At 44.9% G+C, this 24526-nt stretch overlaps 1 protein-coding gene across 1 annotated transcript in view; it reads left to right on the top strand.

The window, feature by feature from the left end:
* GRM7 (glutamate metabotropic receptor 7) overlaps window positions 1-23193 on the top strand; it is a gene marked incomplete at its 3' end in the record, with an annotated part of 570397 nt that extends 547204 nt beyond the window's left edge. Inside the window, exons 10-11 of the mRNA XM_082847450.1 lie at window positions 21864-21928; window positions 23106-23193. Coding sequence (XP_082703576.1) covers window positions 21864-21928; window positions 23106-23193 — 153 coding nt within the window. The remainder of the gene's footprint in view (window positions 1-21863; window positions 21929-23105) is intronic.
* Window positions 23194-24526: the final 1333 nt, after the last annotated feature.

Below are 24526 nucleotides of genomic sequence, written 5' to 3'. Positions count from 1 at the left end.
GTCAACAGAGGAGTATCAATGAGTCTATGTTCCAGAAATGCAGAAGATTTTTAAAAATCCACACGATTTTTAAAAATTACACCAACAACTAACAGTTACAAGCAGCTCGCCCTTATGTAACATTTCAACATTTCGTAGTTTGGTTTTATCATGTGCTCACACATACAGCATCTCATTTCGTCTTCAGGGCATCACGATGAGGCAGGTAGCATCATCCTCATCTACGGATGTACAAACTATGGCTCAGGGGATGACGAAAATCGGCCAAGGTGTTAATGATGGAAATAGCTTTAGAAGTCATTCTGACCCCGTTATACCCCAGCACCCCTTCATTAAAGAGGTGCAATATCTTAGGACTGACAAGTTCATCTTTAAGCCAAGGAGAGAGAGAGAGAGAGAGAGGGAAAAAAACTCCTTCATTATAGAAGATTCAGATTATAGTGCAATCTGGAAAAAAATTTTTGTGTGTCCTATAGATAATCACCAGCACTGAGTAGCCACTGGGTCGCCTTATCTACGGAAAGGTGAACAGCTCAGCCAGAATGGAGAATAAAGATGGATGGCTGCAGAAGAAGGAGTGAATAATTAACACCAGATAACAACTTACGCTATCTATCTCCCCAAGGCCAGGGGGCTGACGCTAGCTACGGGAGATGCGTGCACGGTGTGTGATGGGACAGGATTCTGCCTTACACGTTTTTAGCTCATGCCTTCTGGCACGGTTACCGCATGGGTTGTAAAGACACCGCATAAGTCCAGTTTAAATCCAGCCATCTTATTTTTAATCAAACGACCTTGTGAAGCTGATTAAAGAGATTAAATCAAGTCTGAAAAGAAAGGGAGAAGTTTACTGTTTTTTCATCAACGAGTCTTGTTTCTAATGCAGCCTGATCAAAACCACCCCACGTGCTTTATGGACTGCTTACCGCTGCCAGGGTCTGGGCATATAAAGCTGAGATAGAGCAAGCTGCCGCTCCTCCAGGAGTTTATCATCCACGGGACAAGGGAGAATAACTAACCTTCCCAGACCTGATACACGGATGCATAATACGAGTATGTGAAGAAGGCTCAAAGTAGCCCTTTGCTCTCACTGAGTGACAAGTGGACATTCTCACTGTGGCTTAAAGAATGAGGCAACGTGGGAGAGGGGGCTGCAGACAAAGGGATGGGAAAGGAAAATGACGAAGTGCGTGAAATGGTGGCAACATTATGAGCGGCGCCGGGTAGCAGATCTTGAGTATTTTCCGTGCACCCACCACGATTCCAAATACTTAACGTGTATTAGCTCATTTAACCGTATTAACCTCATCAGATATGCATCATTAGGTCCATTGTACAGATAAAGGAAGGCACAGAGATTTTAAGTAATTTCCCCAAAGTCACACAGCTAGTAAGTAGAGAATTTTGGATAGCAGCTCAGCCATCGGGGCCCGGAGGCCGTGCTTCTGACCAATTCAGTGCTTTCCAGTGATAGGTACGTGGTGTGTTTAAGGAAGGTCCATTTTCCAGTTTAGCTAGACTACAGGGCTTCTCCGCCATGGCAACGGTAACATTTGGGAACTGGACAGTTCTCTGTGGCAGGGGGCTGTCCGGGGCATTGTATGTAGAAGGTTTAGTTAGCAGCATCCCTGGCCTCTGCCCACTAGATGCCTGTGGTACCTCCATCCTGCAGATGTGGGATGATCAGAGCCATCTCTTCACATTGCCAGATGTTCTCTGGGGGCACAGCTGCCCCGGTTAAGAATCAGTGGACAAGCACATAACGTGTGAGGCTGGCGAGCGGCAGAAAAATATATTAGAACTCAAGTGTGAATATTCTCCCGTTCTATCCTGAAAGCTGTGACAACGCATCCTGTAGAAAGAAAGGGGCCAGCTGGGGTTTAATAACTGACGAGCAACAGAAAAGATAACTTGCAGAAGCAGCAGGGCAGGAGGTCCTGGGAGAGACAACACAGACTTCTGAGTTCTCAGTTCTGGAACAGGATGTGTTTGCAGACTTTATAAAATATATGTTCAAAACTCCTAAAGCTAAAGATAGCAAAGGATAATCTACAAGAACAGAGGAAAAGTTCAGGAAGCCATTTCACCCACTGGTCCCTGGAATGCATCCAGTCTCTGACCTGAAAGCTGAGAACTCAAAGTTTCATTTTAGGTAAGAGAGCTTCTGGATATGGGAAAACAACTAACTACCCAGTTTTCTTAAGAAGCTCCAATGTCAGACCCCATGGCACTGTGTAAGTGTGAACACAGTTATGGTTCTGTCAACTTCAGATGGGGCATTTCTGCAGAAATATTTACTGGACACTTGGCCACCATGGGAGAAAATGGAACTATTCTCTCCCCAGGTCTCTATATGGACACAATTTCAAGCCAAGGGGGTATGTGTTCAGAGCGGCAAAAAGACCTATGCACCTTCTAAATATTCTACAATAAACATATGAGTTTTGTAAAACAAAAGGTGGTTTTGATCTAATTCAGAACTCTGCCTCAGGTGGTAAATAACCAGCCACCTAATTATATAATTCCATCCATTCCTCAAGCGCTCTGCTGTTACCTGTTCTGGCTTCTAGTGAGTTCTGTTCTTGTGTCATTGGGAAGGATTAGAAAGGATTTTCTTAGCACTCTTTACAAGCTGCCGTGACCATTGGGAACCTAGTGCAGCTGCAAGCCTCCAACGAACTTCAGAGTTTCAAAGATGGAATTCTTTGGGGAAGAATAACTTGATTGAAGAAAAAGTATCTGATCTCAGAGAAAGCCAACAATGCATCTCTGACACAAAGCCAGCCTAGGGTCAGAGCCAAGAGCTTTGGAATCAGCCAGGGCGTAACTCTGAGACAAACAGCTTCCCATCCCAGCTGCCTCATCTGACAGCACGGGGATCTGAATAACTTCATTAAACAGGTTCTTTCAAGATTGCGTGAGGTGGCCCGAGCTAAGGTCCCAGGATGTGGTGAGATGTGTGGCTGACATCCAGTAAGGGGTATCCCTTCCAAGCCAGCATATCAGGGAAGCACTCAGGACTGTGAGAGATGAAACTAGCCTTGCAATCTCTCGGAGATGCTTCTTGTGTTCAGATAAGGAATCATCTGCGTTCTGTGAGAGCACATCCCGGTCACTTTGTGAACCTCTCACAACTCAAGGCAGAAACCTGCCCCCCACAACCCATCTCACTTTGGTCTCGACGACAGGCTGTAATTGTAGGATCCAAGCCTCTCGATATCAGTTCTCCTGAAAATAACCTCAGACCCTCGGCTTGCACTGTACTGGGAAAAATATGTATTAGAGAACGCTGTCTCTTCAACAACTTTTATTTAAAAAAAGATTCTCAAATAGAATGGCGAAGTCTAGCTCAGGCACTGGACTAACGATTTGAAATTTTAAACAGGTGGAGCTTTTTCAAGCTTTCCAGTTTGTCTGTGATGAAGAATCCTAATTTTTTGATTCTTCATAAATAGTCAATAGATTTAGTCATAAATATCCTGTAATATGTGCTTTGTTCCTTTTATTCAGAGGCAAGTTGCAATTTCTGAGTAAACGGTATAGATTATCACACAGCAGCCACCCTATGGGAAGAACAGTTACCAAGAACTCCAGTTCCTGTACTGATGAAAGGCACGTGAAGACATCGAGACCCAAACACCTGCCAAGCATTGTTGGGAAGACGGGACACTGAGCGATGTCTTGTGACATTTTAAGGACAGCAAACAGCTGGCGTCCATGTAAGTAGTTTTAAGACGTCAGGAAGAAATTCGGATCATAGTATTAGGGGATCAGTCCTCATCTCATAGCTGGCTTCTTCCTTCCCTTCAAAAGTGAGAACACTTTCTTCTTCTCCAAGACAGACGTTAACAGAACGGAAATCAAGCAACCAGAAGTGCAACTGATCAAATCCCAAGAGGGCAGTGAAAACGAAGCGCCCCCTCCAACCCCCGCCTTTCCTCCAGGGAACAGGAGTATGAAATTGTTTAGACTATCTGGGGACTTTGCTCTCAGGCGTGCACTGGGTACCAGCAGCAGCCCGAGATGCGCTTGGGACCGTGCAATTGTGCGGGGCTTGGGCAGAGCAACAGAGGGGACCTTTGCTGGCATGCTGCCCAGCCTCGCCCAAAAGATCCTTTTCCTTCTCAACGCCGTTGCTTCTCCTTGGCCATTGGAGGCCTCGGTCTAGGCGCTCATGTAGAAGACACACGTAGTTGTGTCTGTTTCGTGGCATCCCTTCTGGCCTCAATGAAAGTTGGAGGAAAAGTGTAATTGAACCAGTGGTAGGAGCCGCACTCAGAACATGCCCTCTTCGTCTAAAGAGTGGATGGTCAGTGAACAGGAATGCCTAACACAAGATGTTCCGCACGAGAATGATTTGGAAATCAAACCCTGAGTTGAACAGAACACAGTACTATTCATGTAAATCAGGTCTGCCCATTATCGTCTCCAATTAGACAGTGTCAGAGGCTAAGCTTTATGGTGATGAGAGCTGTATTTTTCCTCTTTGCCACTGTACCTTCACAACCTAACACATGGTAGTTGGACGATCCACTTTTAGATCTAATGTATGAAATACTACAGGAGTTGTGATGCACGTATTTTCAACTACCATTAATTCAACCGCCATGGATTCTATAGAAGAAAAGGGTGAGAGGAGAGGAAGACGAGAAGGAAGGAAGAATTGTTCTTCTTGCTTTTGCTGTTCAGCCTAGAGCCAGGCCTCCACTCCAGGGGGAAAGTGAAGCCTCAGCAAAAATGCAAAGTGAATCCAAGTAAGTCACTCCGGACTCTCCTGCCTCTGCAGTCCCAGTTCTTAGAGGTTAATGAATAATTGAAGAGCTTCTCAAATGTTAATGTCCATGCCATCACCCCAGGATCTTGTTAAGTGGCAGCTAGAGATGCTTCAACTCAGCATGTATCTAACAAGCTCCTGTGTGATGCCCATGGTGTTGGTCTTTGGACCTCATTTCAGATTACGTGGACTGAAGGTATCGTGGAGGAAAATTCTGACCATGCCCAAATCTTCCCAGAACATGCTGCCTGTAAAACCTAACTCCTATGAAAATTCTGAGCCCACTACACACCAGAATTTTACTCTAAGCTCACAGAATCATCCTATAATTAAATTAAATAGTGAATGTGAAACCTTGGTGTAATTCAACTACCTATTGTTATCTGAAGGTATTTCTGTCTCTCTCAGCAGAAAACATAAAAATAAGGCAAGTTGTAACTTCACTTACGAGGTGTTTTAGGTTATTCTTACAAGTACAATGGTTTACAGCACCTAAAGTAATAAAAAGATAAATAATAACATATTCAAGACCCATTTGCACTGTCATATATACTGATCTTAATTACAGACTGCAGATTTTCATCTAATTGCTAATGGTAAGTCAGCTCTTGAATAATCAGGAGGAAGACTTATCATCGTTGGAACAGAATGCAAAAACACTCTTGTGTTTCAAATGTCACTATGACATTTCAAAAAAAAAAAAAGAAAAGAAATTCAGAAGAGAACGATAGTAATAACAAAACGAATACAAGTATTAGTCCAATACTGAAGTCTAGGAAACGGGGCCCAGATGATCACAGGCTGAAACACAGATGTTCTGACTCTTTGGTTCTCAGCACTGACTGCCCATCGGAAGTACCTGGAGACCTTTTCGCCTACATCCATGCTGGGACCCCACCATCCCGGATTCTAGGTAGTTGCATTAGGATGGGGTGCAGGCAGCTATAGTTCAAATATCTCCCCAAGTGAACCTAATGCCAGCCAGGGCAGAGAACCCTTGCTCTGATGTAGAGCTGCTCTACTCTGGTCCCACAACCAGCAACATTAGCATCACCAGGGAACTTAGTAAAAGCAGAAATTCTTGGCCTTCACCCTAGACCTGCTAACCCAGAAATTCTGGGCTTGGGGCCCATCCATCTGTACTTTAGCAAGCCCTCAAGGGGAGTGTGATGCCCGCTACTGGAAATGCTTCCCTGAGAAGTTTGAGGGTCCTTGTGCTTCTTACCCAGACATTCTTATGGGGGCCGCTGAAGGACCTCACACTGAGACTTTCCTGCTGGAGGGCCTACAACCTGGGCTCTGGTGTTAATTCCAGAGAGGGCTCTAGTACCTCCAGTCTGGGAGTCTCAGCAGTGGAAGGAAACTTAAGGTCACTGATTTAAAGGTCATTATGTTACCCCCCAAATACGATCATGTATAATATGCTTGAATACTTCTATGATAGGAAACTTACCACCATCTGGCCTAATCCTATCCATCTTCAGATGCTTACTAGGTACAGACGCTATGCTAAGTATTTACAAACACGACTCGTTTATGCTTGACCATGGCCCCCGAGATGGAGGTTGTAATGCACATTTGACCCCTGCGCAAAATAAGTCTGAGGGAGGTTTTGAGATTCGCGAAGGTCATATGGTTTCCTACGAAATTTACACAAAGCTCCTTGTCTTGAGGATATACAGAAAATTCATTTGCAGCACCGGTAACTTGAAAGCTGTTGTTAAGAAAACCAAACTGATGCTTTATATATCCTCTTGTCGCCAAAATAAATATCCCTCGTTCCTCACAGCCAATATCTAAGCCCCATCATCCCTGTTGGGTCCAACTGATCCGCACAAAAAAATAGCAAGACTATTAATAGACTGTTCATGCATCCCACCTATGCATTAGAACAATGCTTTTCCATGTCTTGCCACATGTAAAGAACAGTAATATTGGTAAGGCATATTCAGTACACTGGAGAGGATTTGGGGGACTCTATGTAAAGCTTGCTGAAAAAAAAATTCATGTGATTTATATTACCAAATAATCAAAAGTTTTAAAGAAGAGATTAAATATTGAATTTGTATCAAACTTCAAAACCTAAAATTTCATTGTTTTAAATGAAAACTTGAGCTTGCTTCCATGAAAAGAGAGTTCCTATCAGCTGAAATGACTATGAACAATTTCCAGTCAAGACTTTTTGACGATGAGCTCTTCAAATTCTTTTTTTTTTTTTTTTTTCTGGTACGCGGGCCTCTCACTGTTGTGGCCTCTCCCGTTGCGGAGCACAGGCTCCGGACGCGCAGGCTCAGCGGCCATGGCTCACGGACCCAGCCGCTCCGCGGCACGTGGGATCCTCCTGGACCGGGGCACGGACCCGCGTCCCCTGCATCGGCAGGCGGACTCTCAACCACTGCGCCACCAGGGAAGCCCTCTTCAAATTCTTAATAGAGAACATAAGTGAAATCTTTGTATGAGTAGATGGTAAAAAGTTTAAAAGCATTTTTTTACAGCAATTCAGAATTGTATGAGTCAAATTTATATTAAAAGAATCCAATAGCTTCTCCTTTATTTAAAAAAAGTAATATTAAAATGTCTTGTGATAATATGAACTGATCTTGAATTCAGTTCAAGCTTTTTTCCCTCTCCAGTGTTTTAAATAATGATGATGTTTTAATTTGTTCATGCACTCGTGCTTTGAGACCAGTTACCAGGCTAGGATGCCTCCAGAAGGGTGCGTCCGTCACAAATGGACAGAAGAAAGAATATATGTGCGAATGCAAATACATGGGGTCACCAGCTGGATGTGGACCTGTGAGGAGGCCCACGCAGCCATCTTGTTCTGCCACCTGCAACTGCATGGCTCTCTGGACACGTCATCAGTAAACTCCTCTTGGAGCTCCATGGGGCTCTTATCCACCTTGGGCAGTGGCACCTGCTACAATAAACCTCATACCCAGGTGGGAGAGCACCCATTGGCCAAGCCTTCTGGGAGAATGGGAGGAACTGGTTCTCATTCACTGTGCCCTTCACCTATAGGAACCTGAGACAAGTCACCATTTCCTTCTCTGCTCAGGAAGACTTCAAGGGAACCCCATGCTTCCGGACAAGGTTCCTTGTCCTTGGCTTGATACGCTTTGCTGGTTATCCCAGGCCTCAACTAGCTGGGATTATGATGTCACAACCTCTGCATTTCTAGAGCCCAAGATGGCAACACCTTGGCCAGCTGTCCTACCCATGCGATCCTTAGAAATCAAGGGCATTTTTCTGAAAGGAGTGACTCAGGACAAATCCACTAGGGGAAAAACATCTGAAAGCACCTCCTAAGGGCAAACCATGATGTCGAAGGGCTACGCTTATTCTGTCGTCACTGTCTCCAACTAATATTCAATCCCCAAAGGACAGCTGCAAGCATCCTGCCTCACAATCATTATCTGAATAAAGTTCAGTCTGAAGCCCACCTGCCCCAAAGTGACCTAGAGCACTTGTTAAAAGTGCAGAACCATAAATACACCCAAATTCAAATAACCCAGTCTAGCTGGGGACACAGTGATCAAATTATAGCTAATAAACATGAAGCTGCAACTGCGAGAACCCTCTGTGAACAAGAAATATAGGGAACTAGGAATATCAAGTAGTACTAGCTACACAGATCAACAACATCTTTTCTTAAGACTTGCTTGAGGGATGTGTAGCCATCAGTAACACAAAGTGGTGGGAAAGCCCCTAGGCAAAGAGAAGAACATGTGCAAAGGCCCTGCGGTAGAAGCAAGGCAAATACAAAAGACTGAACAAAGGTCAGTGTGACTAGAGGGAAGAGAGCAAGGGCAAGTGTACTTCCACATAAAGCCCAGGAAATAATTAAGTGTCAAGTCACACAGAAATGTATAGAACAAATCAGAAACCCTTATCTTTGTTCTAAAAGCAATGGGGAGTCATTGAAGAGTTTTAAGCAAACGAGGTGAGAATATAAAGAACAAATGATGCAATTTATATTTTTAAAATAAACCACTCCATCAGGTGTGTGGAGCAGTAGCTATATGTAAACATCTATAATTCAGTTTGGAGGTATTCCATTGGTTGAGGAGATGACGTTAGCTTTGACTACAGAGGTGGTGATGAAGATGGAGAGTAGTAAAAGGAGATAATATTTCAGAGAAAAAAGCAACAAGATTTGATGATGAATTGGCCTTCAACTCTCCTTCTCCACCCGAAAGACATCCCACTGACTTGGAATGCAGTGCTTACCTAAACACTCATTGACTTCTCTGGCCCCGGTTATGGAAAAACAAAGTGGGTCGGTGACATATTTACAGAGCTGTAGGACCCGAATTCAATTGATTTCACTTGTGATCACTTATCTGTGATAAGATAAGTGGAAGTGGAGGCAATTTCTCCAACAACAAGGCCAATTCCTCCTGAAGTGGAGGGCAATTTCTCCAACAACAAGGCCAATTGTTCCAAGAGCTTTATGAAGATACCTTTATGTCTACCTCTATATATTTTATGCGTGACTCTACGTAACACTTTATATGTGTGTGAAGAGTTTAGATCAGCTACAATGTTTAGAGGGAGCAGTCCTCAAAACTGCCCCAGTTCTGGGCTTCCCTGGTGGCGCAGTGGTTGGGAGTCCGCCTGCCGGTGCAGGGGACGCGGGTTCGTGCCCCGGTCCAGGAAGATCCCACATGCCGCGGAGCAGCTGGGCCCGTGAGCCGTGGCCGCTGAGCCTGCGCGTCCGGAGCCTGTGCTCCGCAACGGGAGAGGCCACGGCAGTGAGAGGCCCGCGTACCGCAAAGCAAAAAAGTGCCCCAGTTCTGACACCAAATGCAAAGCTTGGAGATTACCCAAACCACCCTCAGATTGATAATTTGCTAAAAAGAATTAGTGAAAGCTGTTGTTATGCTCAAAGTTATGGTTTATTACGGGAAAGGGATACAGATTAAAATCAGGTAAGAGAAGAAGCACACAGGACGGAGTCCAGGAAAAGTGCCAAACATGGAGCTCTCACTGTTCTCTCCCTGATGGAGTCAAGGTGCATGGACGTACCACAATACACACAGAGCATTGCCAAGCAAGGAAGCTCACTCCAGCCTCACTGTTAAGAGTTTTAATCAGCTCCATTTTATCTTCATCACTGATGACTGACTGGTTGCCCAGAGGGGTGAACTCAGTCTCCAGGTCAACTGATACCACATGACCCAAAGCCCCAACCCTAAATCACATCACATTGTTACTATCTGGCTCGCCTGAGGCATCCCGGCAAACAAAGATTACATCCCAGGAGCCAAGAACAAAAGGTCAGACCTCTTTTTTGGGAAAGGTTAAATTCTTTACTATATAATATGTCAGTAACATCAAAAACTGATGATTAATGCCACTAGCAGTAGAAGTGGAGTTCAAGTTAATACTGCATTGAAATGGGAGGATAGGCTTGTAGAAATATGCTCTTTTTCTTATAAAAGTAGATTATATGAACCAAAGTTAGATCCTACCTCACCCAGAACTAGTTTTGTTATCATTAAAGATAGAAAGCTTCTTCTAAGGATTTCTCTGTTTTCTCCTACTGGTCTCAAAATCCTGCTTCCTGTGGTCAACTAGGGAAAAGTACATCTTTTGAAATTGCCCCAAAGGGAAGTTAGTCTCCATTTCAGCATTTTCATCTTTCTCCAAATTCTGAGTTTCTTGGTTTAGTCATTTCTTACAGTTAATGGGCCAGATTCTAAGATCTTCCCTTCATATAGCTGATGAAAAAACACAAGGAAACGGAGAGACAGCGTGGTTTCCTGTTTAGCACCATTACTGCAGACACTCTGCCGCTCAATAAAGTCTAGCAGTTTCCATGGAGACTGACATAACGTAACGTGTAAATGATGGTGCAAAAATCACAGACACCATGGTAAGGCGGCATACTCACTGATACTCCACCTTTTTCTTTTTTTTTTTAATTGAAGCCATCAGTTTTAAAGAAGGATGAAAATGTTACTTAAAAGATAGCAGCAGATGGTGGAATGATTATGGTCACCAGAAATTTCCAAAAATTTAGGCCAGATTCCTCCAAAGCATTCCCAGGAACTACTTTGACTCTTGCTATCTCTGCCTCAGAAATTCTGAGTTCCCTTTATCCTTTCCGTTCCTTATAGGCTCTCTAAGATAGAATCATTATAAGTGGCCTCTGACGGGGGGGTTCCTGTGCTGTGTGCATCTGGTTCGACCCTCTGGCCACTCAACTTTGTTCTTGGCAGGGTTCAGTCCTGGTTAGCACCACAATAGAACATATCACTGTAAAGGTTTCAATCTGCCTTATTTTCCATGCTCTGTAAGGCAAGCTTGTTAATGAATTCCCAATTCAGAAAAGGGAAGTTCACGGTGTTCATAAAATTGGGAATCTCAGGGAGCATTTATCTTGGTTAATTTCACAGAATTATAGGATTTTACAGTTTCTTCTGTCATTATCCTTGCCTCACCAAATCTCTGATTGATTAATGATTGATTTTTTTTTTTTTTTTAACCTTCAATCCCAACACATATCTAGTTCTGGTTTCAGAGCTTTTTGTTTGTTTGTTTTTTAATGTTAAAAACACGCTTTTATGTATATTGTTATCTAGGTTTTTTTTTTTAAGTGAATTATTTAAACTTGATATGTGGAAAGCAGTGAACAAGTAATTGTACAGATAGTAAGCAAATATGGCTGCAAATCAACAGGCAGTAGAATGTCTGACTGTATGGAAAGCACAAAGTGCTACAGGGGCAGAGCAGAGCAGAGACCTAATGTTGCCCAGGGAAACAACAGAGGGCTTCCAGGAAGACGTGACACTGGATTTGAGTCTCAAAGACTGACCAGGGGTTGACAGGGTGGAAGCATATGGTCTGTAGGGTAAGACAGAGGGAAAGGAAATAGCATGGTCCACTTATGTTGACAGATATAGGAATGGGAAGTTGACAGAGTATGGAGGGCTAGTCCAAAACTCTCATTCACAGGAGCAAAGGAATTTGCCTGGGAGAGGGACAGCCATAGTTGGGATCGAGAGTTTGAGCTCAGTAATGGAGGTTGGAAAACATTCATTTGCATGACACCTGATGTCCTAGGGTTGGACGACATCCCCCAGCTCATTGAGCAACCTGCGATGGACCCTAGAAGGTACCTGGGGCAAGGTGTGCCTTAGTAGAAGTGCATTAGGTTAAGCTTTCTTTCTCAGGAAAAAAAAACTACACATCATTTATATATTAATATAAAAATATAAATATTATGTATTATATATTTAATTATATATTATAAATTATATTATATATAATATATAATTAAAAACTACATCTAATTTTAACACTGCAAAACATACTCTCAAAATGGCACAGAGCCATCAGGAAGTAGCCCAGCGACTAAGGGGGTGGGGGCTGCTGCGTGGGCCCCTCCCCTCTGTGTCGACCAGAGCAACTTCTCCATCCTCTGGTATATATTTTAGCTTCCCAGGTACGATTCATTCAAGTTGGGATCGAAACAAGTCTGAAAATTTCTGCTCTCAGTAAGCAGCTCAGTGTTTCTCAAACTCCCTGCATTGGTGTGGAGAAACTTCGTTTGTGGGGTTCTCCCTGTGATTTCTGAACCCCTTTTCTTCACAACAGACGGCAGTAAATAGGTCAATGCAGATGGACCAGCAGACTATCCTGGGTCCGACATTCACTCCCCGTATTCCAGCCTTTCGATGCACATTAGCTGCTCCCTTCTGCCCGACTCAAGCTCCCTTTTTCTCTGCGACCTGTGTGTGTTCTAAGAATCCAGACAGACCCTGGGAAGGGACCTCTGGATTCTAAATGCTGACCCACTGCGCTGTAGTATGAGAATCACACTACTGCATTCATTCTAACTTGGGTGTACATTTTTAAAAGAGGTTCAGTGTATCTCCTTATAAAGTACATTTAAATAACCAGAATCACCCTCATTATCTGGGCAAAAGAATGCAAGATGCTGAAGATCTGAAGCTATTTCCATTTAAAAAAAAAAAAAAAGACTCTCAAACTTGAAAACCTCCCGGGACCCATTTTGCTGCAGCAAAAGGTTTTGCACAGAGCGCAACCCTGTCACTCACAAACACAGTAATCGCTGGAGATTACCAGTCATTTTCATTACAGGTAATTTCAGGGTGCCTTGTTTTGCCTTGTCACTCATGTCCCTGGGTCCTTGCCAGATGGTGCCACAAGGAGTAATTCAGGATGCCAACCGGAGCCGCAGACCCAAGGGATAAACCTGGGCACAACTGAATATTCCAGACCAGACAGCATCTAAATGACAGGGTGGAGGGCAGCTGGGGTGTTGGTCCTGCTAGATAAGCAACACTTAGCAGAAGATCCTGGGCTCTGTCCTTCCCTTGCCTCAGGCTTGTCCATTGTGTAGGATGTGTTTGTTCAGCCTCGTCAGCTTGGGGGGCAAAACCCTTACAAGATCTCACCCTCATCTCTCGCAACTCCCAACATCATCATCCACTCCATTCATGCTGAACAATATTTAGTCCCTCAAATGTACTACTCTCTCTGCCAAGAATCCTCCTTTGCCTGTTTCAACCTGAGCCTTAGCATGGCTTCAGTGCTCTCCTTATTGTCATGTTTTCCAAGCATTTATCTGATCTAAGACTGCAGTGTCCTTCCTATTCATCCCCATTGCCCTGTACCTGTCTTTCTCACATTTTTTGTTCTTGGTATTGTTGTGGTTGCCCAATTTCATTTACTCACAGGAGACATCTTTGGTGAGCGTTTCCTAAGTTTCGGGCACAACGGCATCTATGAAAAATCCTTACCCATGAGGGGCTTCTGTTTTACTGGAAATGAGAGGCAAATAAAGGATATGTTTGCAGAAAACCATTAGGGCGGCATATAGAGATAGTGTGGGTAGGGGTTGCTATTTTAGTTATAAATTTATTTATTTATATTTCTGTTGTTGGCTGCGTTGGGTCTTCATTGCTGCACGCGGGCTTTCTCTAGTTGCGGCAAGCGGGACCTACTCTTCGTTGCGGTGTGCGGGCTTCTCGTTGCTGTGGCTTCTCTTGTTGCAGAGCACGGGCTCCAGGCGCGCGGGCTTCAGTAGTTGTGGCTCACGGGCTCTAGAGCACAGGCTCAGTAGTTGTGGCGCACGGGCTTAGTTGCTCCACGGCATGTGGGATCTTCCCGGACCAGGGCTCAAACCCGTGTCCCCTGCATTGGCAGGTGGATTCTTAACCACCGTGCCACCAGGGAAGTCCTGCTATTTTAGTTAAGATGTCCCTGAGGAAGTGACACTGGAGATGAGGCTGAATGATGAGAAGATGCCAGCCATGCAAAGATCTCTGGGGAGACATTCATTCAAGGAAGCAAGTGTACAGTGAGCATATAGCAAGTGCAAAGGCCCTGGAGAAGGTACAAGCTTGGCAGGCCCCAGAATGGCAAGAAGGCTACTGTAAAGAGGGAGCGGGTGCGTGGAAGGGAATGACGGCAGACTTTTAGGTAGAAGCAGAACTTGTAACAGTCTATTCTAAGGGCGCCGTCGAGAGTGTGGTATGGGGACTTCCCTGGTGGTTCTGTGGTAAAGAATCCGCCTTCCAAGGCAAGGGACGCGGGTTCCATCCCTAGTCAGGGAACTAAGATCCCACATGCCGGGGAGTAACTAAGCCCGTGCGCCACACTAGAGAAGAGAAAACCCACAGGACACAGCTAGAGAGAAGCCCGTGCACCACAATGAAAGATCCCATGTGCCGCAACTAAGACCAAAGCGTAAACTGGGAAGTCATTCTAAGATTTTTTAATACGTTGTTAAAACAGCAAGAACAGTCCATCTACTTCCTGCTCTTTCTGCAACTACATGAGTCACATGATAACTAACAGAACAGGTGCATGGGAAGGTTTCAAGCCTTTGGCAGTCAGTGACTTTCTTAAAATGAGCATTTCTGTCCTGCTGACATATGATCAAGTCCCAGGAGACCACACAGTATCCAGCGCTCCTGTCTCTGACTTAATGGGCTCTGCAGGAGAGCCTCAGTCTCCCGAAGTGGACAAGCCTTCCTGGCCACTACGCGGGGACAGGAGACGGAAGCGTCAGACAGATGGGACTGCGGGCTCCATTTTCTACTACCTGGTGGCTTGGGGCAAGTTATCCTCTCTAGGCCTTGATTTTCACATTTATAAAATGAAAACAATGGAAGACATCTTTCTCACTGTGTGTGTGTGTGTGTGTGTGTGTGTGTGTGTGTGTGTGTGTGTGTGTGTGTGTGTGTGTGTGTGTGTGTGTATTATATGAAACAGTACTCATGGAATGTTTAGACTTGATACCATTTATCAGATACATTGGGCTGAAGCCCCACATCGGTGACCCCCTGGGCTGAACTCAGCATAAGGGTCTATTGTTAGGACACCACCACCTCCTTGTCCCCCCATCTTTTTTCTACCTCTCCCTCCCTCTCTCACCCATTCTCTCTCTTCAATCCTCCCTCACAAAGACCCTACTTCCAGTGAGGTCAGTTCACAGGTACCGGGAGTTAGGACTTAATGTATCTTTTTGTGAGGACACAATTCAACCCATTAACATGTCCCCCCTGTGGAGTCCAAGCGGCCACGAAGTGTTTAGCAAGTACTCTGGAGCACTTCCAAACAGGAGTTCCATCTCCACTTCTCATTTCCTCTGTGGCCTCGAGTTACCTGATCTGAACTGCTGTTTTCTCCCATGTAAAAGCCATGCTGGTGCAGAGAATAGAGTAGTTTCAGGACTGGAGACAAATAAAGTTCCTAGAATAATGCATGACAAGGGCATCACGATTATTCAAACTGTTAAAGAAAGAAACCTATCAGAATGGGGATTGTTCCTGGGCGGCGTGGGTAGCATGGGCCACGGACGCTGCTTCCTTGGTCGTGGTGTGGGTTTTCTTGAGCCGTCTCCCTCCATTGCCTAGGTCCTGGGAAGTGCACTTGGTCAAGAAGCTGATCTGGACACGGAGAAGGGCATTTCTGAAAACCATGCCCGATAGTTCCTTTCTTTCCCCCTGGCACTAAGCAGAGGGAGCCTCTGTTGTCAGTCTTGTGATGCAGCGTTGGAAGGCAGGTGAAACCAATCGCATCTAAGCACGCATTTCTGTGTTTCTGAGTCTCATATTAACGAGCGTGTACTGCCAAGGTTATCTAGTGAATGAAGCCGGGATGCAAAACAAAACCCTCCACCAATCTGTGCCACCCAGAAAGCCTGGACTTATTCTGAATACTTTACGATACAAAGGAGACTTGGGGACAGGACGCTTGCACGGATTCTCTTTAGACCTCTGTAGCAAAGAATAGAGAACGCGGCAACCATTTGGGTATCAAACAGAAGATCGAAATCCAACCTGGGTCCGTTTCTGTTCTACCAACTTTGATGATTTGCACAGTCACGTGTAAAGTGTCAGTTCTCCTTCTACTTGTGTGTACCATCAAGGTCAGGTGTGATAAACAGAACTTGACAGGGATGTACATTTCCAGAAATGTCTCTGATGCTTTGCTAGAGTCAAGGTCTGGTCACTGGGTCGGCAACAGCAGCATCGCCTGGGGCTTGTTAGAAACGCCTAAGCTTAGGCTCTGTCCCAGAGTAACTGGGTCAGAATCTACAGTCTAACAAGATCTCCAGGTGATTCACAGGCACATCAGAGTTTGAGAAGGGCACTCTGACGCCAGTCTGCTCTCCCAGTCTGCCTCATGCTGACTTGTGTATCTACTCTGGCAGTCTGGTTGACCCAGCCAAGGGTCACCGACACATCATTCCCTCTGTGCAGAAACTCCTCTGCTGAAGAACTGGTTGGATCCTGAAAGGCTATAACTAAGTCCATTTATTCCCAAGTCCAAAGAGACACATCACATGCCACAGCTAACATCGTCCAGTGGGGGTGATGGTGTTGGCGCACGGCTTTGCTCCCACCAATGAAGACTTGCAGGTGGAAAAATGCTACATCGATCTTGGTTCCAAGCCAAGAGCAGATGAACAGCCACCCAGCGGGCGGCTTCTGTTCCCAGCCAAAGCAATGGCTGAACCCAAGCTTCTCCTTGCCAGAAACGGGCATTCAAGGCTCTCCCAGGACCACAAACATCCCTTTCCATTTCAGAGAGAAATGATCCCTTTCTCTCTCCTTCTGCTTCTGTGGGTTTTAAAGGGATTGTCACTGAATGGCCCAACAGGGAATTTTGCAACCCTCTCTACCAATATCTGAGCCAAGTTTGATCCGGATATTCAACGGTCAAAGTGCTTCACATCCAATCTGTAGAGACTGGACACTTTTTCCATGGATTAAGCGGATACTGTCAATTGTACAAGTTTACACAAACGGCCCTAACAAACACAGATCACCTAAAAATTAAAGACAGTATGATTTCCAATATGCTGGTTCCTTGTTCCACTTTATTGGGAACAGAACTTGTTTCCGCCAAAACTGGTTTACGGTTAAGTAAATGGATATCACGTACCAACCCCTCCCCGACTGGAGTATTCTGAATTTCCTAAGGACTGGAGCAGTAGAACACGTACGTTCAGTATTTAAACCCCAGTAGCTAGCGGACTGACCAGAACTTGACTGGAATTCATACTGTCCATCAATTACTGTGGCTTTAAGCGCTGATTCTGCTTCTTATTCATTTGTTTTGTGGTCAATCCTGCCGTTTCCTCTCTGTATTTTTCATACTAATTTATATAATCTTTTTGAGAAAAAATGTTTTCAAATTTAAAAGACGTTTACAAGAAGGCCGTTTCTTTAAAAAAAGTTTCTTGTAAGCTAAAAGAAACTGTGTTTAGGGGCAGCAGGGGGGAGGGGACAGGTCGACAAGGAATCTCTACCTAAAGGAATTAGAAAAATACGGCATACCCTTCCTTTGAAATCTTTTGGGAAGTGTCTAAGCAATTCTGAATATAGACATAAATTGCTTCAACTCTAAGCGTTACTTGTGACCCAAGTGCTCTGTGTGGCGGTAAATACTTCCTTAGGTGGACGAGTCTTATGGAGAACCATTACGTAATTCACTAAAGTAGTGAAGTGGCTATATCCGCTGAGTGATTACAGCTCATTAAACATGGTCAATACCCATTTGCAAGGAGGCACCTGAATGTTCTCAGAGCCTGATACACCACACATTCAGTGTGCGTATTACGGGTACTCAGGGATAGCACTGCATGCTAGTCAACTTAAGGGACTGTAACAAGAAAATACTATTTTCGCTGCAGGGATAATGACTTAGTTGACCATGATTAAATATGAATGATTAAAGATTACAGACACAATAAAATCCTTCAGAGCACGGAGAATATTTTCCTTATCCTTGAATGAAGAAGGGGTGATGGCTGGTGACAAAGATGGAGGCGACATGATCGTCAGCTGGATTCCCTGCAAGGTCCCTAAGGGCAATCTGTGCGTAGACCTTACCAGAACAGGAGGGCTACAGATTGCTTCCTCTTAGCTGGGTCTTTATCATCCACCCTTATGTTCAAACTGAGGTCACAGCACATGGAAAATAATCCCTTTTGTCAAAGCTGGAGGCGGGGAGAGCACAAGACACCGAGGTGCTTCTTCGAAGAACTAGCTCCCCTGTTCACCCTCGGCAGCAGCCCCTGGTCTGGTTTCGCTGGGCCACGTGGAGGAAGAGTCAAGAGAAGCCACAGAGGAAGGAAGATGGCCCTGGGCTCCCACCTCTGGGCTTGTGGGAAGACGAAAATCAAACCTGCCACACTCTCAGAGCCTGATCTTTCTAATAACCTCTGGAAGCTCTACCCCTTGGGTTGCGGGTCTAGGCAAGGCCTAGAAATGGTACCAAAATTCCTTGGGAGGTTGGTGGCGTTGAGATGGAATGGAGAGGATCCTAGGGCTACTTACAGAGGAGGCCAAACCCACCAGCTCGGGGCTCCGTAAACTGTTTCCTGTTAAGTCTCAGTAAACGTTCAAGTTGCTCTAACAACACAGGACCCTCAGAGCTTCTGTGGGGAGGAAACTCCAGAGCCGCTGTTCCGCTGCCAAAGCCAGAAGAGCCAACAGCACATCGTGGCTCAACTTGTGGCTTAAACACCACACATGCCAAAGGTTGGGAATACAAGCAAAGAGCAGTCCAGAACCAAGAGATACAGTCCCTTAGTAAGCAAACCCAAACGTTGGAACCCCTTATGCCTCCAACATGAGGTTACAGAGGAATTCATCACACAATTCCTATTAAATGGGTAGCACTTCTCTTAAAATTGAAATAGTTTATTTCTATACCTTGTCTCCAACTGTGTCTCTGACAAAGCAAAGCAACAGAGGAGACAGAAGGCCATGTGAATGTTTATCAGGGACTGACATAATAATAAGAGCAAATGCTTATTAAATGATTCCTAAGTGTCAGTGTTACTGAATCCTCAGAACCCCTCAATGAACAGTTTCTATTGGTATTCAGAGAACAGTTAAGTAAACTAAAGCACAGAGGGGTTAACCAGCCTACCCAAGGTCACACAGTAAGCGGCAGTGCAGGGATTCAGACTCCCAGTCAGCTTCCAGAGTCTCTTTTATTACCATGTCCCTCACAGACATGCTGCATACACGGAGAGAAAGAAGATATAACTCAAACATTACAAATTCAGCCCTCTTTTAATTTTTAAATCATTCGTTTCTCCATTTTTCTTCACCTCCCACTACATTTTATCTGCGTGTGTGTGCGCGCATGTGTGTCCTTTCCTCCTTTTGCTATTTCTACCTGCTCCTACAAAGAAACTGCAGGAACTCAGTGCCCCCCCCCCCAGGCCAGGTTCCCCTCTGCAGTATTATTCCTCTCCCCTGAATTCCTGACTAGTACCTTCCTTTGTACCACCAGACCCTCCCCTTCCAAGGAATCCATCCCGTGTGCTGCGCGCCAGAGTATTGGAAAAAAACCCAAAGTCTGGTTCCAAATTCTGGAACTTTGGCCAATAGAGAGATTTCCAACATGCTGTGTGGGAATGGTTTCCTAATTGAGAGACACACAGGACGGACATACCCCCGCCCATTCGCATCTCGCTAACGGCACACAAGCTGTCTCCTTTTTATGGTCCGTTCTAAAACACCTACTCCTTTGGCCAGCAATTCCCCACACTCATTCCGTAACTACCCAAGGTCTGGGCCACATTTATTGCCTTCATTTCCATTTCTTCTGCCCACAGAGAAAATAATACTTTTCAGAATATGAATGAGGGTCTGGAAATCGACCATTATCCAATACCATTTCCCACGAAAGTAATACCAATATTTCGTACTTTACATGTCAACATCTCAAAGCCTGGGGCATATATTAAGAAGTAGAAAGCATCTGTAGGGTTTTTTGTAAAAGGGAAATGGACAGAGCTGTCACTGCCTGAGTTTGCTCAGAGACTGCCACCGAGGACAGCAAAATGGAATGAAATTAATAGCCCCAGTCCAAGTTGAATACATAATATAGTTCATTTGGACACCCTAATCCCGTGGGTTGAATGACTTTATTTTTATGGTAGGCTCTGTTACAGAAATTGATATTTGGGCTGTATTTACAGGACACCAAAACAGCCGGGTGAAGAGTGAGTGCGTGAGTTCAAACTGATTCAGTAACACTCTGATTAAGTAGTGAGCAAGGGGAATCGGGTGCTCAAGGCATATCGAATTTTCTGGTTGACTTGGGGTTACCTGATAAACTCTCTTTCTTTCATTCCTTGCCGTTGAAATTCTTATTTTCAAAAATACTCTGTTTATTTGGTGAAGCGTGCTGAGCATGAGTTAATCTTTTTTGCTCAGATGGGAGTTCTGAAATGGCCTTGGGTTCATTTTTCAGGCTGCTGGTGCTAACCACAGAAAGACTGCAAGTGTGGAAATTCAGAATATTGGATATCTTCCTGGAATTCTCTTAATTTCTTGAAAATGGATCGTTCTTTTTCTTCCCTCTTTTCAAAATGCTGATTGCTGACTCGTTTCTTCTTCCCCATCTAAAAATGGACGAACTATATAGGTGGGCCAATTTGAGTTTTCATTTTGAAATCATCAAAAAAATTGTATAGAAAATACTTCCAAAACTTTGATCTTAAAAAAATAAGTTGAAATCAGACTCATGTCTTTGCCAGTAGATAGAGGCAAAGCAGAACCCTCTTGCTGACCGCAGATTTGGAAAGGTAAAATCAGGTTGATTAGAGAATTCTACAGACAGTGATAGAAGGTCTGGAAACTGCTGATGTATTTATTTCCCCTGAGACACCGAAAGGAGTCAGCCATTCGGCCAAAGGATTCTCCTATCACAGATGTTTCAATCCATCACCTACCTGAATTGGTCTTTAGAGAAGCAATGGATAGACTGTCCAAATGCAGAAGTTATGGCAAGCTAAACGGAAACCTGGATTCAAATACAAGGGCCCAAGATATTGCAAATTCTTGTCCCATTGAGAACTGACACATACTCGTTTCTGGACGTCTGTTGGCAACCTGTAGCTCGCCAGGTATAATGGCTCATCAGCAGCTGGAAGGCAGAGGCCTCAGTGCTGGGCAGAAATGAGATTCTATTTCCAGGTGTGAGCTTCTGCAGAGGCAGGGAGAAAGGAGAAGGGTGTTCAGGAGAGCAAATTCTACCCACTATGAACAGAAAACTCTGCTCTGCACTTTTCAAAACCCACTACTACATCTTCTCAGTTCTCACTTACTGGGGCAGCAGAGGGATGCTAGAGCAGGCCAGCAGGAAGGACCTTACAGGTCATTAAACCCTGCTCACTCATTTTCTCCCCTCTCTTGCTTTGTAGTACTTCCACTCTCTAGAAATCTCTAGAAGTAGACGAGCAAGTGCAAAGCCTATTGAAAGAAGGGGTTCACAGTGGTTCGGACGTGGACTCTGGAGCCAAATGGCCTGGCTCATCTTGCTCTTTGGTCTTGGGAGTCACACTTAACCTCTCTGTGCCTCTCTTTCCCCATCTGCAAAATGGGGAGAATGAAGGCATCTTCTCAGACCACTGATGAGATGCTCTGTCTATAATGCTTGGCTCCATGTCTGGGCACGGCAAGTACTCTACAAATATTAACCATTACCCTTATCAAGCAAGTTATCTTTAAGTAGCTATTTCAAATTATCCCCTTTCCGAGGTCTAACGGCTCGGCTTCATCCCATATTTGCCCCTCCCGTCCAGCTTCCTCACAATCGACAAAAGAACCTCAACAGCCAGCTGACTGATCATCATTACGGGTGTGGGAGGTAACAGAGGAGGCGGCCTTGGAACAAGGCAACACTGAAAAGAGTAGGAAAGAGTTGTCCTAAGCCTCTAAGAGACCTCAGACGTGACAACATGGCATTACTGGAAGGCAGCCAACAAAAGGAGAAAAGTGATCCACTTAGACACTGGGGAGCTGACAACGGAGACAGTACACCAATAGCATACCAAGAGTGGCGTTGCAAATGAAAACAGAAATGAAAAAAGCCAGGACTCACCCACACAAAAGACCTGGGGTGGCGACTTCAGCAAGGACCATGGACCAAGCCAAAGGTCTGGACTTCCTGTCTGACAGGCTGGTGTCTACGTCTGTTCCAGAAACAACATCATAAACAGGAAGTCATGGAGGACTGATTAATGGCAAGTGATTGCCTTCAGAGTGGTGCGGTCTTTGGTGACAATTTTGCTAAAGTTGGCAACCTTGGCATGTGCCTAAGTAGTTTAGGGTTTCTACCAGTGTAGAAGTTCTTCGAAGGCTAGGGTGATGCCTTATGTGTTTGTGCGCCCATCACAGCCCTAGAACCTGCAACGGAAGATGGCTCATGTTAGGGACTTGGTAAATATTTGTTGACCAATTGCTGTTTTACTCCAATGAGACAGGTAGTCATGGTGGCGTGAATGGTGTGACTATTATGACAGTTTGAGGTGACATCTCCCAGGGAACAGTCACTATCTCAGAGGACAGTTAACTGTTTGGAAATACTTGTCAGAAAGAAAAAAGAGTTCTATTCTCCTTAGCAGTGCAACAACCTAGATTTTAAGAATTTGCCGTGTTGCTGTCACCAGAAACAATGCAATTTCCCAGAAATTAAAATATTTCTTTAGCCAAACCCTATCATCTAGGGATGCACTCTTATCTTCTGAAGTGATGTAAAAATCTACCTTCTAACTGTGCTCCTGTGTTTTCTTTGTAAAAAATAGTCTCCTTACACACGTAGCATAGACTTGGAAGGCTCCTCCCCAAGAGCCTAAGGGTTTTCAATGGAGACTGTGTTCGGACCTTAAAACTCTCTAGTACCTAATAGCGAAACTGGCAATTCCAAGTGTCTCAGCGATTTCGTGTTTACGTGACATCCTCTGAAAGGAGTTGAACCTGTGAGATGCGGGACACCAGCTGCGTTTAGATATGACCATTTTCCTGAACTCCCTTATCTTGTATAGACGACTAGCTTGCAATGGTGACAATTATGATGGTGGAACCGTGAAGGAGAGGGAGGTGATGGTGGTGGTGAAAAGAGCATCTCCGTAAGCATCCCGCACGATATGCTAATAAGCACATTACACCTGATCCTCCCAACATCATGACTATCACCATCCTGATACTGTACACGATTTAAAGGCACAAAGTCTGCGGTGCAGAGACCTTTCACAAGATCACAGTTTATACAGCAAAACCGGGACTTCTATCCCGGAAGTCTGAGGACCTGAGAGTCATCTCGTGAACCCCAGCTTCACGTGACCTCCCACACCACTACGTGGCATCACCACTCAGGCAATGCCATCTTTTTCATCTCCGGGGGGTAGGCAAAGGCTGGGTCATCTTCAACTTTCTTCCTCAGCCCTGTGGCTGGGGATTTAAAGGGTGACCTGTGATCACAACACCTATTTCAAAACTTCCCTCTGAGCCTAAACGAACGCCGCATTTCTTTTTCAAAATATCTGTCCTGCACTGGCTCCCTTGGTGAGAAGGAAGGCGATGCTGAGCAATGGAACGTTCCGTGACAGGCTTTGCTGTCAGGGCCCATCACTGCCGACAGGCGAACTCCGCAGGCTCCTGGAATCTAGGTATCCAGGCTCCCAATTCAGTCACTGAGACCTCCTACAGGATTCACTGCTTCCTACAACAAGCTGAACATTCGTGGGGACTGGGGCCTGGAGTTTCAGGCAAGAAATCAAGGGGTGATGGGTGCTGAAGCTCGAGAAGCAGTGAGCCACAGACAGGCTTTCCTTGGAACTTACTGTCCAGCCCCGCCTGGTATAGAGCAGATACGCGGTAAGTCCTTGTTGAGTGAGAAGTATCTATGGCCCATGACGTCAGCCCACCTCTCCTAGCCCTCTCTCGCTCTATCAAAAACCAAAGTTCGAAAAAGGTGGGGGAAAAAAAACCCCACAAAAAGCGGTGGGAATATCTGATATGACAGTGGATGTGTTCCTTCGTCTCCCTAAGTCTCGATGTCTTTTAGTAAAGTTGGGATAATATTGGTACCTGCCTCGCAGGGCTGGCTGGAAGGATCAAAGGGTTTGTGAATATTAAGGGCTTAGGGGAGTGTCTAGCACATTCTAAGTGTTCAACAAACGCTACTAGTCTGTTAGATAACCAACCTGGGTAATATGGACCCAACGTTCATATACATTCAGGTGTCATAGACGCCCATGGATAGCGTCAGTCTTCGTCTTGTTGACAGAATCAGCTTGATTCTTGGGCCAGTCTTCACTTTGCTTTATCAATGCAGACACAGCTCAGTCCCTAACTGCAAAATTGAGCAGTGAATAAACAGAGGATGACCCGCTTCGGCTAATCCAACTGACATTCTTCGGGCGCTCGTCGGCAGAGGTCGAATTTATTAAATCAAAATGGATAA

Source organism: Leucopleurus acutus (genome assembly GCF_964270905.1).
Source record: "Leucopleurus acutus genome assembly, chromosome: 10".
NCBI lineage: Eukaryota > Metazoa > Chordata > Mammalia > Artiodactyla > Delphinidae > Leucopleurus > Leucopleurus acutus.
This window is presented reverse-complemented; position numbering and strand designations above follow the sequence as displayed.